The 20633-nt window shown below is 42.4% G+C and overlaps 1 protein-coding gene across 1 annotated transcript; it reads right to left on the bottom strand.

Annotated features, from left to right (window-relative positions):
- Positions 1-292: 292 nt before the first annotated feature.
- On the bottom strand, positions 293-20171 carry nol10 (nucleolar protein 10). Its single transcript, XM_079261809.1, has 21 exons — positions 20036-20171; positions 19332-19377; positions 19146-19244; positions 18970-19047; positions 18857-18894; positions 17330-17466; positions 17181-17246; positions 17036-17096; positions 16840-16925; positions 16575-16653; positions 15162-15311; positions 13953-14019; positions 11833-11885; positions 7512-7638; positions 6075-6154; positions 5875-5973; positions 4346-4441; positions 2900-3073; positions 2434-2741; positions 2202-2304; positions 293-825 (listed from the first exon to the last, which is right to left on the bottom strand). Exons 1-21 carry the CDS (start codon positions 20099-20101, stop codon positions 691-693), a joined length of 2148 nt encoding a protein of 715 aa, XP_079117935.1. The 5' UTR covers positions 20102-20171; the 3' UTR covers positions 293-690.
- Positions 20172-20633: the final 462 nt, after the last annotated feature.

The raw sequence follows: 20633 nt of genomic DNA, 5'->3' as shown, positions 1-20633 counted from the left end.
AGAACTACAAGAAAGCTTGTGTGCTCAGATTAAATGACTCGACTTGTACGACCCATTTTCTGCCTGAAATATGACATTTTTATTGTCTGCATTCCAATAAAGCGCTGCGCCCGCGTTCATGTTTCCTGGAGGCATAAAAAATGAGGAGCGGCTGGACTTCAGGCCAGATCTGCTGTAACCGTCCTTTAACCTGAACTTATTCCACTTATTTGAAGAGAAATTTCTGATTTTAAAAAATAAAAATCCTGCAGATGGTTCGTTTTGGGACGAAATATATTTAGTACATGGTTTGTTAAGTCACAGTTAGTTTAACAATCAACATTAAACAACAGCATAAAAAAATACAACATTTCAGGAGATTTTATTCAGCTCCTGCTTATTTTATATAAAACTCTGAGCTCTTCCGTCTCCGACCTCTTCTCGCCTCGTCTGCGGAGAAGATGCATAAATAACGGCCTGAAATTCCTTTTATACAGCCGTGGCAGAGGCAGACTGAATCTGCAGGGAGCAGGTAAACACGGCGCTCAGACCACCCAGGAGACGACAGACGTGTCACTTCATCAGTCTTTGTCCTCTGTCCAACCCTCCCACTCGGTCAGAGGCGACTTCATGGAAGAAACTACCCAGCTCTGGTCTGAGTGGGAGGATTCTGGCGTCTCAGCTGACCGAGCACTTAGAGGAGGACTCCTCTCAGTAGCGGCCTCTTCCTCTTCCTCTCCAGCCTCTTCCTCTGCCGCTGCTCAGGTGTCCGGCCGAGCGCCTCAGCTTCTTCCTCTCCTCGTGGTGCTCACGCTCCAGCTGCTGCTGCTTCCTCTGCTGCTCCGACTGCGCAACAGAAAACAAACCTGTGAAATAAACTCCTGCTGTGTGTCCACTGCTCAACGTTGCAGAGTTTATGGTTTTACAGGAGCTGCGTGGTTTGAAACTCGTCTACATGTGACCTGGACCCGCTCTTTTGGAAGCATCTGGGAGGATGTAAGGGAATTTGTCCAACATAACCTTCATCTCTACGCCTGGCACAGAGATGGAGAGTCTGCATGTTTGTTTTGTTGCAGATGATGTGACTCTGGTACGTTCATCAGGCCGAGCGTGTACACTAGATCTCTTCAAATTTGATCTTTTTCATCAAACATATGCGAACTGATATTATTCCCATTCTCCAAGGTCTAAACAAACTAAATATATCAGTTTTATTGGTCCTGGACCTTGGCTATGCCTGCCTCATGAGCCATGTAGTTTTATTGTACACGTTTTTCAAAAACAATGCAAAATTTGGGACATTCTGTCCTTGTTTTCATTGTAGCTTCCCACAAGCTGATGCTGTAGCATGGGAAGTTTTACCAAATGAAAGCTAATAAAATGTTCTTGCATATGGTTGTAAGCACATTAACAACAGTGTAAATTTGAACTAATTTTATTTAGGTGTCAGCAAGATCAGTGAGCCAGTCACATTTCACTCCAAGAGCATCAAACAGGAAGTGAGACTCTGGGTCTACCAGGTCTGTAGCTGTGTTGAGGACATGATATATTTAGTTTATTTAGACCTTGGAGAATGGGAATAATATCAGTTTGTATATGTTTGATGAAAAAGGTCAAATTTGAAGAGGTCTAATGTACACAGAGCCAGTGTGAAGCAGGCGGGATGAGAATCAGCACCGATCTGATGCAGGAAAAGCTTGAAAAGACCCGCTCCAGGTTGGGAGAGAGACCCTGCCTCGGACTGAGATGTATCTCAGGGTTTTTGTTCATGAATGAGGAGAGAAAGGAGCAACATGACGACCTGAGAGCTGAGCTTCCACTCCACACCTGAGGTCATGAGCTGTGGGTTGTGAAAGGAGCTTCATGTCAGAGGGTGTGTGATGCCGGAGCAGCTCGCTCATCCAGGAACAGGATGGCTTCTGGACCGCTGCTGACGTGGAAAGAACCACCTTCATCAGCTCAGCTCCATCATCCCACCGCACAGATTAATCAATTCAGCTTTTTAAAAGTGAAAGGAGCCATTTTTGCTTCATATTGTTGTGTTTTACAACCTGGGGGCTTTGCTGTGACTCATACTGTGGAAAACATCCCATCTGATTAATGTTTACACCATCTGAGCTCATCCTCCTCCCCATCACCTACCAGCTGCAGATCTTCACGGTCAGACATGTTGAATTGGTCAATAATAAATCCGCAACACTGATGCGGAATCATTTGTTTACCTTTTTGAGAGTGAAGGTCAGTTGCTTGCTGCCCACTGCGGTGTCGGCCACGCTGCTGATTCCAGAGTGTTCCTCCAGTTTCAGCCGGTCCTCCAGAGAAGTCCTGGAAGACACGCAGGGTGCAGAGGATCTTTAACCATGCGGTCCAGAGGAGGAGATCTTGTCTTCATTAGGCCTGAATGTTGGCTTTAAACAGAACCTCACACAACAAACCACACTTTGCAAAACGTACTTCTGCAGTTTCTGCTTGCGAGCCATGTCGTTGAAACTCCTGAACTCCTCTCCGGCTTTGATCTGGTAAAACTGCGGCTGAATTTTCTGCTTCCCGGCCACGCTGGAGGTTCTCTCTCCGTTGTCTTCCCTCTCCAGCAGGTCAGTGTTGCGGTCTGCTTCCTTTCTCTCCTGCCGCCGCCGGTCTCGGTCCTCCTGCCGCAGCAACCTCCGCTGCTCCCTCAACTCCTCCACCCAGCTCTTGTCGTCGTCGGAGCTCTCCTCCTCGGAGCTGGCTCGACCTTCTGGCTCCTCTTCCTCTTCAGCCGCCTGGACAGAGATGTGATGCGGGAAAAGTTATTCACTTCATCCAGCATGTCTGGAATTATATTTGCCAACATAATCCTGATGTTTGGAACAAAAACCCGTCACAAAGACGACCAGACATGAGAATCCAGGAACAAGACCAGAGGAAATGTGAGCGGTACCTGTTGGGCTGCAGCCTGCTGAGCCAGCACACGCAGCTTCTTCTTCCGTTTTTGCTCCACCTTGGAGACGATTGGGTTGAGCAGCCGGAACTCCTCGCTCAGCTCATCCACCTGGTAGTCGGGGTTTTCAAACATCACCTTGAAACGGTCGTCGCCCAGGATGCTGGGAAGAGCCTGCAGTTGTGCAAAACATACGCTTGAGATGTCCGAGATGGCTGCTGCATGATGGTAGATAGTGACTTCACTCCCAGCTTGTTGTTAATCACAAACATACAAGGACGACCTGAGAGTTTCTATCTGCGTGTGTGAATGATCTGAATGAATGATGAGGGATTAAAACACAGCTGGACAAACAAAGTTAAGTTTGTTTTTTTGTCCCAAAATTCAAACTAAAACAGATCATCTCCTGCAAAGATAAGGCTCAGGTGGATTTCACACAGAAAGCAACAGTATTTATTGTCCTTATGGAGCCGTATCGCCACGTTTGAAACTGTAAATACGAAGAACAGCTTTTTCCTGCAAGTCAGAAAATACAAAACTTATTTATACGTTTTACAAGTATGAACCAATCACAGAGAGCCTGACATCCTGCGCCCACAACTACACTTCAAGCCGAGGGGAATGAAACGCTGCCACTGCCTGACGACGACCCAGCTCCCTAAAGGGGAGTCTGAAAGTAAAAGCATGAAAAAGACACGTCTACTACTCACTAATTCCATGAAGGGTTATTATTCATCAATAAACCAGAAATCTGCAGCGAACAACTGCTGGCCTTGGTCAGATCGAGGCAGATGGCTGCCCTCCCTGAGCCGGGTTCTGCTGGAGGTTTTCTTCCTGTTAAAGGGGAGTTTTTTCCTTCCCACTGTCGCCGCATGCAGCTCAGGATGGGGGATTGGATCCAAGTCACACCTCGATGCAATCAGTTGGTTTCTATTATAGGATATGTATGAAATGATGTGTATGTAAAGTGTCCTGTGACAACATTGTTGTGAAGTGGTGCTGTACAAATAAAGCTGAATTGAATTGAATTGAATCTCTTGGTCATCTTATGTCCCCTTCCTTCCTCCATGCATTCACTCTTTCACCTCCAAGTTGACCTGAACAGACTTAAAATGATGATGGAGCATGAAGCATGTATGAGCTGCTGCTGTTTAGTAGTCGGGAATCTGCAGACTGATCCGCAGAAGAGCCTAAAACTCCATCAGAAGAAAGAGATCGAACCCTGTAAATGGATGGCTCTGCACAGGGTCCTACTGATGTTCTGGTCTGGAACTAAAACAGGCTAAAGCTGCTAACTGCAACACTGGTAATGAGAAGAGTTAACTGGTAAAAGTCCAGTTAAGGAAAGCAAAAAGAGAAAAACTAAACTAAGTTAGTGACGAAACTGGCAGATGAAACAAAAGTCAACTCAACCCAGAGCTCTGACACTGTGACATGTTTTTCTACCTTGCCCTTCTTTTTCCTGGAAGTCTCTGCCGTTGCTTCATCATCGCCCTCCTCCATCAGCCTGAGCGCCAGCTCCTTGTTCACCTTAGGTAACGTCTGTCACACAGACACACACACGCACACACAACAGATTGTACTTTTGATGACACAAAATCATAAACACAGTATGTCAGCAGAATGAAATGTGAGACAAAGACACGTTATTAATACTGTGAAACAGAAGTCTAACGATTACTAGAAATCTGGGTGTGAATGGAGCTCGCTTCAGACTCAGCTGGAACAAACAGGAAGGATCCACCTCTAACAACCAGCCGAGGTTCTGCTCCGACACTGAGGGGATCTGAGGAAACTGAACTCTTTTTGTGTTTTTCTCTATATGCTGCTGGTATCACACCATCACCTGCATGGCAGGAACCAGTTACAAAGTACTGTGGAAGTGTGTTCCAGGTTACTGGACTTCCTGCTCGCCATCTCAACCTGGCTGGTTGCAGTCTTAAGAACTCCATGCAGGCTCTCTTTCCAGCATTTTAACTGCTGCCATCTGGTCGCAGGTTCTGCTGTCCGGCCTGCGAGACCCAGAGAAGGAAAGCGACCTTCGTCTGCAAGGCGGTTCCCCTCCGGATCTCTACAGGTCTACCAGGACCTCAACCTTCTGTTTAATGTTCCATTTCTGTGGAAAATCCCGTCATCTTTGTGTTTTGAGGTTTTTTATGCCGCTCTTTACCTTCTTAAATGCTCCTCGGAGATAAATAAAGGCTCCGTTCAGACTGCAGGACTTGCTGCTCATATCGGATGTTTTTGTGAAATCCAAATTTTTTAAAAGTCTGGTCACATTTCCGATCCAACGTGACTTGTATGATGATCTCCTGTATGAACCTCATGCGCACCAGAAGCGCCCCGCATGCGTAGAAGACACGGCGACGTGCGTGTGACGTCTTTGTGTTTGCAGAAGTAAACATGGACGGCAGCAGAGCATTTGCTACTTTAAATGTTTTGTCCAACCGGAGCCACAACGTTGTGAATGGGTTCGTTTTAAGGAGACGTTTAACAGAAGAGGAAAGTAAAAGTTTTGGTCTTTGTGGAGCTGTGGCAGCAACAACTGTAGAGAGAAACGTTTGGGTTCGGAGTCGCAGTCAGGATCGGTGGGAGAGGGATGTGAGCACATTCACCGATGTTCATAAACAACAAACGCAGAATAATGACGTTTGTCGTCGGTCGGATTAATGCGACCAGACCGTTCAGACTGAAGTCGCATGGCAAAAGATCAGATACATGTCGGGTTTAGGACCACATATCCAAGCGGCCTGGGTCGCATGAGAAAATATCAGATCTGTGTCGTTCAGACTGTTAAGAAAAGATCGGTTACAGGTCGCATCGGGGCTCAAACACCGGACTGAAGTCTCTTCAGCCTGTAGTGTGAACGCAGCCAAAGTTACTCGCGTCCTGTTTGTTACGTACATGCAACGTTTTTACGAACACAAAGTGACGTGGGAAGATGATAAACAGAACATCTTGTTCGGACTTCTCACCTTAACCTGGACCCTGTGGGTTCTGGACTCCTCAATCTTCTGGCGGATCTTGTCTTTGCGATATTCCTCGTACGCAAACGGGTTCGCCATGCTTTTCACCTGTGGCCAAGGCAAGGAGATTATCAGACGTATAACATGATCCTTCAGGAGCTTTTCCAACTAGTATCTGGTAAAAGTGAGGAGAGGGGTAGACGCTGCACCTTGTGATACAGCCTGATGTCCATGAAGAAGCCGTGCATGTAGGCTCTCAGCAGGCTGGATCCCACCAGGTGAGACAAACCTGAAGCAAATAGAAGAACACACGCGCATCCATGAACAGTAAATCTCAAACAAAGAGGTGCATTTTGGGCAAAAAAAGGCTAAAAGCTTAAATAAAAAAAAAAGATTATTTAACTCTTTGGAGAGTTTCTCTGAATATCCTTATCATTTCCAACATGTCTGCTGAAAAAGGTGGCGTATTGGAAAACCAATTATGTTGACATATATAACCATATATGCACATACAGTTGTGCTCATATGTCTTCATCCCCTTTCATTAAAGAAAAGGCTGAATTTACAGCAGTCACTCAAATAACTGGAGACAATAACTAAAAATGTTCAAAATTTAGTAACATAAGACTGTTTTTTCATTTAACTGAGTTGAAGAAAGAAAAAAAAAGCAAACAAACAAAGTGGTCCTGGACAAATGAGAGACTTTTCTGTTGAACAGTGGGACAAAATACCTGTCAACAGGTGCAGAAGTCTGACTGAGAGGAACAGAAAACACCTGACTGGAGCGGAAACATTAAAGGATTGTTCAACACAATATTAGTTTATCACTGATGTAATATGTAATAAATTATCTTATTTGTTTGCTTTTAAAAAAAAAAAAAAACATCCATTGAACCAGAATTAGAAAATAATGTAATGATTTTCATAAAATTTTTATTTATTACTACTTCAGTCAATTTCAGCTTATTTTACAGGCAGCTGTTTTTTTCCTTCTTTAATGAAAGGAGATGAATACATATGGGCACAACTGTATAACCATATAACACCTGTGTTTTTTTCCCTGTATTTGAAAGAAAAAACCCCTAAACTGAGCAGAAACGTATAAAGTTTCTAGAACACGGTGAGAATGGAAAGTTAACTGGGAGCTGCAGGCTTTCCGTGACAGCCAGGAACAGTTGTGCTGCAGGAAATGATGCCAACCTGTGAGAACGTGTGGAGACGGGACCCAGAATGTGGAGCGATGAACTTTTTCTGGGAACCGGCATCAACGCGCTGCACTCGGCGGGTCCCAGCAGCTGCGCGGTTACGTAACAGCGCCGCATTGCGCGGCTCCTGTAAATCAACACCACGTCTAACTCCCCCTCTCCTTTTATTCCACGCCAGCCAACCACCTTCCTGCTTCTTGTCATTTGATCTCTTTCCTGCTGAGCCTGCATTCCAGTGTTCATTCAACCCCTCCAGTGTCCTCTCCCTCCACCCTTCTTGCCCCCACCTCTCCCAACAGACAACTTTTCTTCCCAAAGAAAGAAAACCCCTCTCAGTCATTCCTCTGCTTAGCCGTCCACGCCACCGCGCGATGATTTCTTTTGGGAAATCTTGCATAACTTCAAGGTTTTTAGGGTGTAAATTAGGCGGCGTGGTCTCACCCAGATTTTCCAGGTCCTTCCGGGTGACAAACTTGTAATCATCGTACACAGTGCTCTCCGGGCTCTCCTCCAGCTCCTCTGTTAGGTTGTCCAGGAAGGAGCACCAGCGAGGTGCGGGGCCCAGAGCCTAAACAGACACACACACACACACACACACACACACACACACACAGAAACGCTACTTTTAGATTCAGACTGTTGAGTGAGCGTGAAACCTGTCGTATGTTTGTTGAAACATAAATCTAGCAACGCTTCCTGCTAATGTTTCCATTCCAGTCCAACGCCAACGACTTTGTCGGAGAACCAAAGAGGAAACGTGGCAACTGAAACGCTTCAAACCATCACAGGAAAAAAAGTTTCATTCTTATTTTGCCAGCAGTTGTCTGCCTGGTTTATTTAGCAACTTCATGCAAAAACTACGGCACAGAATGTCATGATGAGTTTCTGGCAACGGGACTTAGTTTTATTTAGACTCCATTAAATGTTGGGAGTGATCCAGATCACCATCAATCCAGGATTCTCTCTCATAGGATAATTTGCAGTATATCTGTATATAACTCCACAGCAAATGGTGAAAAAATCCAGAAGACATTCCCAACTGGTTTAATAAGATGTCAAAGATAGATGTGGATCCTGCAGAATTCCAGAAACTACCATCCAGAACAGGAAAAATTGGGAATTTGTGGAATTTTCATCACTGCAAGAAAATAAATGAAGATGTAAACATGCAACAAACTCCACGATGTAGCCAAGACGCCGTTGATTCTTTACTGATGTGTCTGGGATGGAAGTGGATCCAGATAAAATAAACGTTCACTGCAAAAACTGAAATCTAAGTCAGATTAAAAATCTTAAACTGAGTACACATATGCTATTTTTTTTTTTAAAGGTATGATGATTCTTAGTTTTTATGCCAGAGAATTCCTCTTGTATTTTTACTTGTTTTGGGAAGTGTTGACAAGCCAAATTTTCTTGTTCTGTTGGCAGATAATTTATCTTATTTTAAGCAACATTTACCCCATTTTTTTTTTTTTTTTTTTTTTTTTAAGGCTGAGTTTTTGCAGTGTGAGACCAGAACTTGGACTAGAAATGAGTTGCTTGGCAGTTAAACACAGATTTCTCTGCTCCTCATCGCTCTGCTGACACAACCTGATAAGAACTGTGTTCCTGCACATTTCTTATCAATGATTTACATGTTCGTTGTATGAAATGAGAATTCTGCTATAATCTGAAACTGAAAGAAAATGTTTTAAAACCTACAAAGTCAGCGTTTGAAAACTGAAATTGTGAAGTTTTGCACGTCTGAAAATAAGTTCTGAAACATTAATAGTAAAAAAAAAAGTTTAATCTCTGCAAACATAACTTTGTAGTTGTATTTTTTTTAAAATAAATATAACATGCATATCAGCCTCACAGTTTCAGATTCAAACCTCTTCCTGCAGCTTTGATGTTTTCAGAGTTTTAGATCTGGCATCGTCGTCCAAACACATCAGTTTCCAAATAAACGGCTGAAACCTTGAAACATGAGTTTTGAGTTGTAAAAACTTTTTAATTCTTGTGTTTTTACAGAGTTTCAATCCTCCAGTTCCCCCTCACATCCAGAGTTTCTGCTGGGAGGGTGTGATCTCTGGCAGCGTCCTCTCGCTGCTTCGCTTTGAAACTCCCAGTTTATAGAGATTTCTTTCGCACCCTTCTTTAAGTTTCATGTAAAACATTTAGAGTTGTCTTCTCCATGAAACATGCTTCTTTTTTTCTTTTAAAAAAATCAACATAGTGTCAGTAGACATTAATGTGCACGGATGTGTAAACGTGTCAGGATTTAACCACCGGCTAACGTCCGCTGTCCAACATTTACAAATAAGCCTGCATTGCCTGATTCTTCACTGTGCCGACTGTTCAGATTCATTTAAACATTTTAATTATATGAAACAAAAAGCTGAAACTTTGAATCAGAATCATAACATTTAAACTCAATAATCAAAATTAAAATAATTCTTTCAGCCTGAAATGAAGCGATCCACTCTTCACCAGAGTCCAAGGCTGCAATGATTACTAGAGTAACTCCAGTACAAAAACTGATCGAGGCAAATTATCTGCCTCGAGGCGTCGTTTAATTAACATCACGCGGTGATATATTCTAATTTATGCATCATTCTCAGACCACTGCGCTGTTCGGAGGGACGACATCACTGTTTCAGTAAACATATAAAACATCTTAACATGTATAAAATCTATAAAAGCAGAACCTGTCGCCTACGGTGTGTCTGTACAGTCTGACTGTTTCACCCGGACTGATGGCGGACAGCAGCGGCGAGCGGTTTGCTTTCTGTCTGAAGATCCTCCTTGCTTTGGTCTCTAATGGCAGAGAATGAAGAAGAGGGGAGGAAAAGACCGAAAAATTGCCAGTGTGGGACCATTTCACACTGAAAAGGGCAGAAAACGCAGTGCAGTGTGTGTGTGCTGTAAAGCAGGTGTCAATGTTGCAACACCTGAAACAAACACCCACACACACACACTTCACCGCTCCAGGAGGAGATTCAGCTTTGCCATTTATATCAACAGCAGCAGCAACTGGTGAAATGTACAGAGTTATAACCTGTGTATCAGTCAGCAGTGACGAGGCATGGCGAGGTGTCTGCTGCTAACGCACGTTAACCGTCTTGTAATCCGTCCCTCATCTGTCTCTCCTGCACACACGCAGAGTCAAAGCGCATGTTTTAAGCAGCGTGTGACGGCAGGCGGAGCCTCTGTTCCTGCAGCAAACTTTTATTCCTTATTAAACAGACACACTTTTAACAGGCGTGTCGTCCACCAAGACATCGGCTAGTTCTTAGATACTTTGGACATGTTTACAAGTCGGTCCTTCTTTCTACGTGAATTCATCTTTTAAATCTTTTAAAATGCAGAAATCTGCGACACATTGAGCGCGTGCACAAACATGTTGGCACATTCTAAAATATGATAGTAACAAGACATGCGACAGCTTCATAAATATACATTTATAGATTTACTTTGGTTGAGTTTCTTGCATTTGTTTTGCAAATTATAATTTAAAAAAATATAATCGTTAGAATACCCGATTACTCGAAGAAATAATCGTTAAGAGTACCCGATTACAAAAGTACTCGATAGTTGCAGCTCTACTACTAGTTGTCTCTAAATAACAAAACAAACCCTGAAGCACACTGTTACTATCTGAGACGTCAGAGTATCACACACCCAGCCGATGACGCACACACACACACACACACACACACACATCTCATGTCTGATCCAGATTTAAACCACTGACTTGTAAGTTACTGGAAGGAGGAGGAGAAGATGATGAAGAATGAAGGAACCCAAAAGCTGATCAAACACACACACACTTAAAAGTAGTTGTTTCCAGAACCACAGTTGATACTGACACACACACACACACACACACACACACACACACACACACACACACACACACACACACACACACACACACACACACACACACACACACACACACACACACACACACACACACACACACACACAATCCTTCTGCATCATAAACTCTCAGCTGATAATCTGCTAATGTCAAAGTGATGCGTTCACCTTCCTCTGGCGTGTCGGACAGAACGTTCACCTTCTGCCATGAAGTCATTTACACAAAGCAAACTGGAGTTTACTGTACACACACACACACACACACACACACCTCATGTCTGATCCAGATTTAAACCACTGACTTGTAAGTTACTGGAAGGAGGAGGAGAAGAAGGTGATGAAGAATGAAGGAACCCAAAAGCTGATCAAACACACACACACACTTAAAAGTAGTTGTTTCCAGAACCACAGTTGATACTGACACACACACACACACACACACACACCATCCTTCTGCATCATAAACTCTCAGCTGATAATCTGCTAATGTCAAAGTGATGCGTTCACCTTCCTCTGGCGTGTCGGACAGAACGTTCACCTTCTGCCATGAAGTCATTTACACAAAGCAAACTGGAGTTTACTGTACACACACACACACACACACACACACACACACACACACACACACACACACACACACACACACACACACACACACACACACACACACACACACACAGGTACTTTCTGGAATGATGCAAGCGGAGGCTGAGATCACATCAGAGCCTCGTAAGCGCAGGAAAATAAACAAGCCACTAACTCTGGTTTGTTTACTCCCACGTCTCCTTAAACATCCACCTGAATCACTGAGATGTGTAAACACCTGTATTGCCACGGCAATACAAGGTTTCCCAGCACCGGAAGCTGGGAACGTGACCCATGTTTGTGCCTGTGTACTCACTGGGATGTAAAACGTGTTCATCTTGGGGTCTTCATTGGCAGTGAAGAGCATTCCTGGTAAGGAGACACACGAGGACATCGCTGACGTTATAAACAAAAACATGGCAGCGGTGAAGTCTAATTTTATACAACACAATTCCAAAAAGTTCCATGAAAACCAGGATCCCATCAACCCATATTTAGAACTAAGATTTAACATTTTTATTGTCCTTTTTGCAGCATAAAAACAACGGTTCAACACAATGCAATGAAATTCTTTTGTTTGTAATCCAGAACCTACAAAATAAAAGCACATTATTTATAAAAACAATACAAGGCAGGAATAAGAATCATAAATAATCATTTATAAGTAGCCGCATTGATTGAAAGAAGTGTGTGTGGCGCGCAGTGTGTGTGCTGACAAGTGTTCAGATTCAGTCAGCTCATATTTTCCATGAAACGGTGAAATGTCTTGTTGTTCTTGTTATGTTGGGAAAAAGGGTTTTGTGTTGTTTATTCACATCTACAGAGCATCCGAATGCTTTTGGAACGGGACTTGTACAGTAAACTGCTGTTTTAAAGACACAAAACAGAACATTTTCTCATCAGCGCCCCCTATTGATGACTAACTCAGCTCCATCCTGCTTCCTACCTGAGGAAGACCATCTAACTGTCTTGTTTAGTCTCTTTCTCTATTTTAATCCTGTGTTTCTTTCCTGAATCAGCGACGTTGTGTGTTCAGAACATCCAGTTCCCTATTATACCGTGAAGCGAAACGTTGCATCCTGGATGTAAAATGAGGCTAGTGTCGGTTTCTTGGCCATCGAACAAGTCCGGGACGCGGAGCTTTAAGATCAGAACGTTACGTAATGAGTCTTTAAAGGGGTGCTATGATGTTATTTCTGAGCTTTCTACAGTGTTACAGTGTTGAATCCTCATCAGACATGTGAACGACACTGTTTTTTATCACCTAAACGCATGTTTTAGTTTGAGTTTGAGTTCCAGCACTCTCTCCGTTCGGTTTCCATGGCGACGAAAAACGCGTCATTTTAGAGTTTTTTCTACGTGGAAATCCTTGTGACGTCCCGGGGGATAAGGTTCGGTGATTGGTTACCTTCTACTGGTTAACAAGGGCATGTACAAATACATCAGACGGGTGGAAAACGTGGGATAAAGTTATTTCCAACGATGGCTGGTGAGTTTACCAAAGAGAGACATCCTGCTGCATTCGTTGCTGTGGGTTGCTGTTTTCCACTTCGCTTTCAGGGTCTGATTCAGGTTCCAACATGTAGGGCTGGATGCTATGTGTTGACATTGTAGTTTCTTTTTTTATTGAGTTCATATTAGCCTAATTCTTCTGTTTATGAGACGTTACAATGATGGTGAAAGCAGGTGAGGTGCGCGCTCCCGATGTAGTGCAGTGGCGGGAGGCGGGGCTTAATGCGGAAGAGTCTCAATCCACTCGTTTTGCCCGCAGGCTGATCTGACAGCCTACGGAGAGGGTCGGTCTGAAGTAAATAAAGCCATTTGTGACAATAACTCCATCAATCCCAGCCTTTCTGGTCTCAGAAATAAAAATAAATTAGCCTGAAATGCACATAATAGTTCCACTTTAAACATATCCTGAGGTTGTGACTTATCTATGGCCAAATATGAGAACACTGTAAAAATCACATGAAGTCATGAGCGAACTGGTATGAAAATGCTGGAAAAGCAGGATGGTGCCACCCAGAGGTAAATAAAAAAGCTGACGTCAACTTAAAAACAAACAGAAGTGCTTCCTAAGGGTTAGACGTGTAAAAACACATTTTTATTTCAAATAAATTAAATGAATGCACTATAAAATTTTTGTCATTTTTATTGTTTTTACTGATCTTTTAACTTATCTTCTTGGGCTTTATAGCAGCAGAATGCTAATCTGACTGATGTGTTGCTTTTTCCTCATTGAAATGAAGAAAAATGACGAGCAAAAAAAAGTTTTACACATTTTTTTGGTTTTTAATCAACTAAAATCAGCAGTATCGGAGAATTATGAGAATCGCAATTTAAATCGAATCGGCACCCAAAAAATCGGAATCGAATTGGGACAAAAGCGTATCGTCACACCTCTACTTCTTATGTAACATCTCCAGCTGCTCTCACCTGAACTGGGATACATGCAGACATCGTTGATGTTGGTCTGAGGCTGAATGGAGGAGAACAACTTTCCCTGCGAAGAACAGGAGAAAACAAAACAAAGGTTAGTCAGGAAGGACGAGATTTCCCTGAAGACACTGTCAGACCTTTAAGTTTTCCTCTTTTTATTTACTTCCTTTTGCTGACTTTGTTTTAAATCTTTATATTTCCATCTCTTTAGCTTGTTCACCCAGACAGTCTCCTCCCTCCTGGATGACCTCCTCCTCTCCAAAAGCTGAGAACAGACCACCGATTGGAGGAAACTCATTTCCACTTCTTGTATCTGTGATCTCGTTCTTTGTGTCAACACTCACATTTCAAGTCTGTTACACACCACAAATATCTGCAGATGTACAAATACTACAAGACTGAATCTCTCATAAATATCCGAAGCACCTCGCTGCATCGTCTCAAATCAGCTCCAGCCATTCACGAAGATGCTCCTCTGGTTCCAGACTGCAGGAATTACACGTTCATTTGGGTTTTAGAAGCATCATCTGCTCATCACCTGGTGGAAATTCACTCTGAGAACCTGAGTATTCTGGAAAAAAGCTTTTCCCTCGCTTTGCACATCCCTACAGACCCTGCCCAGTTTCCTCCACACCTGCTGCTGGTTAATGTGGTCCAGTGTTAGCAGACCAGAGGATGTTGTCCTGGTGGGGTGGCATGTACTTTCAGAGAGAAGGAAAACCCGCTGGATGGAGTTCTGCACTAAAGATGATCCCATTGTAAGATTATTTTCACATCAAACAGGAATTCCTTTACTGGAATACATTCATCCCAGCAGCAGAAGACACTGGTTTATTACCAGTCTGAGGCGTCGTTCCCTCTGCATCACATCTGATGTTTGTCTCTTTCACAGCCGAGAAAAAGCTAAAGGACAAACAGCAGCAACAAGAAGCAGCTTAGCTTGTCCCACGTGTGTGTGTGTGTGAGTGAGTGCCCCCATGTGGCAGCACAATGCTATGACACACACCTGTGTGTTCTGTTGTCCAAAACATCAGACTTTTCACTCCCAGTTTGTAAAAAAGATAAAAAAAACAACAGAAAAAACCTCCGGTGCTTTGAAATGATGGAGACTGCTGATACTTTAGACACTTAAAATGTGCGAATCTGTCTGCATGGATGAGTTTGGATGCTTCAACCGTCCCTGCTCCTCATGCCGGTGTTACTTACAGTGTCTTTGTTCCAGATTTTTATGATCTTGGCGTCAGCAGACACAACCAGGTCCAGCTGATTGTTGAAGTTGAGAGACTTGATTGGCAGATTGTAGAAGTGGTCTTTGACCAGCAGCGGCTGGCTGGAGCGCAGGTCATACAGCATCACCTGCACAACAACCCAGAAAGGGAGACAAGAGCAAATACTGAGACATGTTCAAGCTTTTCTGTCTGAATGCAACAAGTTTCCACCAAAAACATCAAGAAACGTCTGAATGATGAAAAAATTCCAACTGAACTTTATGCTTTCGGCAAAACTGATAAAAGTGTGACATTATTAGCTTCAATATAAACTAAAAACGTGGATATAAGTTTTTACAACACAGTAAAATGTCAATTATTTTACATTTTCCTTCCTTTAATGTGACCTATAACCCAAACGATTCATCTGACACTGCAAACAGCAAAGGAAAAAACAAAAAAAGAAAAGTAACATACATCAAACTGGTTGTATAAACATACAAATGAATACTGCGTTGAAGAATCCGGTGATTTAACCCCAGTATTCAGTCCTGAGTTACTTACTTACTTTTACTTACAAGAAACATCTAGACACATTTCCATCCGTCGTCTCGTGTTAAAAGCCTGTTTCACCTCTCAGGCTTTTGTTTTGGGCTACTCTAAAACTTCCACATTCATCTGGTGCAGCTGTTCCTGTGTTGATCTACACGCCTGTTTGGGTCATTTTCATGCCTAACCCATAAGAACCCAGCGTGACATTTATGATGCATGCTGTTACTGGCATCACTTTGTGGTACAAACTAAATCCTGTGAAATACAATCTAATTTTTGTCTTTTGTCCCTTAATGGACACCAGAAAGCAGAAGATAAAAATGTAGACATATCACGTGGTCATAAATTCTAAATATACCTAAAAATGTTGGTACTTTTTTTTATTTTACACTTTGGTAAAAGGTCAAATAAAGACCTCATATTAAAAACACCTGAACTTATCTGGTCTGGTTGGGTCTTTATGGGTTAAAGGTGAATAATGGCTCCTAAGCGACAGGTATTTACAACTGTAATTCCCTTCAGTCTGAGTAAAGCCACAGTTTGAGCTAGAGAAAGCAGCCCGTAGCATGATACTGCCACCGCTGTGCTTCACCATGGTGGTGCAAAGTGTTGTTTTTTTTCTTTGAAACTGTGACCAAACCATTTAAACTCGGTCTAATCAGAGCAGAACTTATTTTCCTACAGCAAGAAACTGCAGAAAGGTCAGGAATCCTACTGAACTTTAGGTGGAGTTCATCTGTTACTTTATAACAAGACTGATGGGATCAAATCAAAAGATACAACAACAAACAAGTTTTTTCTCTTTAGTTTTACCCTGTAAAAGATTTCTTTACCAGAAAGACTGAATGTTTGGACTCACCTGTCCTGTGCTGGTCCCTACCGCCATGTTGAGGGAGCCGTTAAACTTCAGCGCAGAGATTGAAGGCAAAGCTTGAACTCTGTCAGCAAAGACAGAAGCAGAAAACAGTCACATCAACCGAGTTTAGGAGAAAAGATGAAAGGAAATCTCAACAGCTCGAAGCCTGTTTTCTCTCGGTGAAAAGCACCATGTGGCTGCATGTGCATCACGAGGCTGAGATCAGCAGTAATGACGAGACATCTCAGCGCGACAGCTTGATACTCACTCTGTTCCCTCAGTGAGGCTGCTCAAAGCGCAGTCCAGCGTGCCCACTCGGCTCCGGACCCGAGGATCCCAACATTCAACCCTTCCCTGCAGACCAAACAGGAAAACTTAAGACTTCAACAGACATTTTTATTCTTTTATTAGCGACAAACATGCACAGGCGCTTCATGTAGCGCTCAGCCTGCGATGGCGCTTACCTCAGAGGTTCCTGTCGCAAACAAATGGTGGACGGGGTTGATGTCACACACATTGTTCTCTCTAAACAAGACACAGAAGAGTCGGGAAAATGAGCCGATCACATCAGATATGAATGTCAGATTCAGCAGGAGCGGCTGGACTTACACCGCGTCAGTCTGAAGGGAGTTCAGGAAGCGTCCCTGTTCCAGGTTCAGTCTGTAAACCTCTGAGCTGAAAGTTTACCAAGCAGATTAAACTTTACAGCAGAGAACTCCGGAGGAAGGAGCTGAAACACGTCTGCACAGAACACACACCTCATTCCAACAAAGTACAGGTCACAGGAGGGGTAGTGGTAGGAAAAGTCCCGACCAAACTTTGGGATTCGGGTCTTGTAGTAGTGTCCATGTTGGGAGTGGAACTCTACGTAGCGATCGCAGTGCAGAAAGACCAGCTGAAACACGGAAAAATGAAGTTTACCAAAATAAGGACCAACACAGACAAGGAGCTGCGGTGTGAAAGAGTAAAGCAAGAAAGCATCATTTGCTTTATCATCCAACACTCATCCTGGCTTTGTAAGATGGAAGAATTTACTGCAGTTTATCCAGAAAACTCTGGACTCACTTAAAAAAAATGCTGATAAAATTATTCATAATTCTTCTATAAAATCATGAACCATCTTTAGCATCTGTGTGACTGTAATGTTTTCACTTTGGCTGTTTTTCACCTGCAGTACTCTGCTAAAAACACACACTGCTGGCCTTAGAATGAAAAAAAGATTTGTTAGGTTGCCTCTGCAGCAGCCCAACAATGACGGCACGGCCAGATTTATTCAGACAGAAGTTAAGTGCAGCTTATTTATACCTCATAAGTAACATCGAGCATCATAACGAAAAGTTAAACGGAGAGCTGCAACTGAAAACTGAAATGTGCAAAACCAAGAAAAGAAAGATGAAATCAAGAAAATGCAAATCCATTATTATATTCTGTGCTTTTTATCTAATAAATGACCATCTTACAGCCATGAAAGAACATAAATGAACTGAAAAACAACAGAAGGAAGCTGTGAGTTTTTAAATGTAAATTATGTTATCAATAAAAAGCATTATATTATTCATTGTTGTTTCTTTTGATTAGAAGAGTTTGTGGGAAATTTGTCTCATTTTCATTCTAAACAAGATAATTTGCACTCGAGAGGAATTAAAGAATCAATTAATTCAAACTGCACAGATGTAAAAATCAGGGATGACGTGCAGCAGCGCAGCAGCTGACGTGGATTCATCGGATCTGACCAAAGAAAGGAAGTCAACACTCGACTAACCAGCTGTAGGCCGCAGTACAACCAAGTTTAGGAAGCTTAAAGTTACCTGATGGATGGATGATTTTAATGTGGCGAAGCCTGACCAACGCTGTTACAAATCAAATCAAAGATACTTTATTCATCCCTGAGGGGAAATTCAAAGTTCAAGCTCTCTTTATGATTTTATGCTCTCTTTATCTTTAATAATCATATTTCAGATTCATCAGAAAGTGGATGTGAACGATTCTGAAAAACTGCTGTTCTATACAACAAACATAAGAAATACAACTACACTCATCCCATCCAAGAAACAAGCCTGAAAGGTCGAAGTAGATCACAACTCTATCCTGCTTTTACTGCCAAGCATTTCCATCTGTTTCAGGCTGAGCGTCAGAGCTTTTTTCCTGCACTGAAAACATGTCACTAACACGATGGTTGCAGCAACGCAGCAAGCACAATCTGGGTGTGTTCGAGATCAAGCAACAATCCATAAAAAACAGCAGCAGAGTACAGTTAGGAGGTAAAATAGCATGCAGTGTCTCACCTTAGAGTAGTCGTCTGACAGGATGTCGAAGGCCACAACTGTAAGAAAAGAATAACATTAAATTATATAAAGTCGCGTACGAGGTGCGAAGCAACAAGATGTATCCGACTTACCATCCGAATCCAAGCAGCGCTCAAACTTCAGGGACAGCTGATAGGTATCATAGCAGCGAATTCTGGGTTTATAAGTTCCTGAAAAAGATTTAAATGAACCCTCCAACTTTCTCTGTGTGATAAGTGACTGTGAAGGATGTTATCCTAAAACTGTTATTCTGCAGAGCTCGCCTTACCTGCTGCCAGGATGAACTGACCATCCCGGGACACTTTGATGGAAGTGCACACTGTGGGCATCTCAAAGTCCTGGATGAGCTCGATCCTGCGTTGGATGTCTGGGGAGAAAAGAGGATAGTCCTGATAATGTCAACCACTTTGGAGGAAATGAACACGCAGAGCTGAAACTGTAGCTGTGAACTCACCAACATCTTTCTTCTGCAGCTGCCTTTTCTTCCGATCCGACAACCACTGCAGAGAAAATACACAGGGAATCAGGATTTGTTACATAACTGCAGAGTGAAACCTGATCCAGCCATAGAAATCTGTTTTTGTCTGATGTCACCAGTTTCTGCTCCATAAAAACACAACCTGCCATAAGCAGCTCAATTTTAGTTTCTTTATACTGTTTGATTTTGTGCTTGTGTTGTTCTCACTCATATGTAAGTCGCTTTGGATAAAAGCGTCTGCTGAATGACTGTAGTACAGAATAGAATAGAAGCTGGAGTGTTGATCGGTGCAGAAAAACAGCTTATTAGCAGATCCGGGAGTTGTTTCACATCGTTTTTATTTCTGGCAGATTTACAAATGAGGCGAAAAGATGAAAGTGAGACTGATTAAATCTCACATTTCCGTATTTTTATTGATGGATTTGTCACTGTGGTTAGTTTACAAACCCTCTGAAAATTCAAACATCCAAGTATTTTTTTACTGTTACTGGCAACAACGAAAGGTGTAATTATTCATATTTGACATTGTATAAACCCCACTATAAAGGGGTTCAGTAGGTACAATCGTTTTATCAGCGTTTTATTTCCTACTTTCAGTGTTTTAAACTTTTCTCGTGGCTAAATGAGTTAGCTAGCAATGCTAACCATTAGCTATTTTACGACGTAACGTAACTTCTTACCTCCGGAAGAGACTTTCCGTGGCTTAAATTATATATTTTCACATCGTTTACACTGGATATCTGCATTGTTGATGATAAACGCCAGTCTGGCCCCTCATAACACTGGAACTACATACAGGGGAGCTGAACTGTACCCACGTTGTTGAACCAAACACCGGAAATACAAGAGTTTGACTAAACTGATCCGATTGGAAACCGCGATCACCACCTTCGTGTCGAATGTTCCGGGTTTCAAAAATTATTAGTATACAGATAAATTAAATTAAATTAATATCCAGAGTGTTTTAATTTAAATATACGAGAATGTCACACGGGTTTTAAAGCATTTAACATTCAATTAAGTAACAAACTTAATTACTTAATAACAATAAATGAAAAAAAACAAACAAACAAACATCTAAATGCTCCCATATATAAGCTTTTTATCATTTTTTAAGGTGTCCAGAAAATATCCCTTCATTTTCAGAGATTTAAAAAAAAAAGTGCACAAGCCATGCCCTGCATTAAAAGTAGAGAAGAAAGAAGGATTAAAATCTCTTTTTACATGAATATTCCTTTGGTCAGCTGGGGATACATGAATATGCTAATATAGCTTCGC

Source organism: Telmatherina bonti (assembly GCF_933228915.1).
Source record: "Telmatherina bonti genome assembly, chromosome: 22".
Lineage (NCBI taxonomy): Eukaryota > Metazoa > Chordata > Actinopteri > Atheriniformes > Telmatherinidae > Telmatherina > Telmatherina bonti.
This window is presented reverse-complemented; position numbering and strand designations above follow the sequence as displayed.

Bases quoted from the DNA above. Each gene is read 5' to 3' on its own strand.
- nol10 (XM_079261809.1), bottom strand. From the start codon at position 20,101: ATGCAGATATCCAGTGTAAACGATGTGAAAATATATAATTTAAGCCAC. The intron at 19,048-19,145 runs GTAAGGCGAGCT...AATCTTTTTCAG, and splicing joins TCAGTTCATCCTGGCAGCAG to GAACTTATAAACCCAGAATT. The intron at 14,020-15,161 runs GTAAGTAACACC...TGTTCTTCGCAG, and splicing joins AAATCTGGAACAAAGACACT to GGAAAGTTGTTCTCCTCCAT.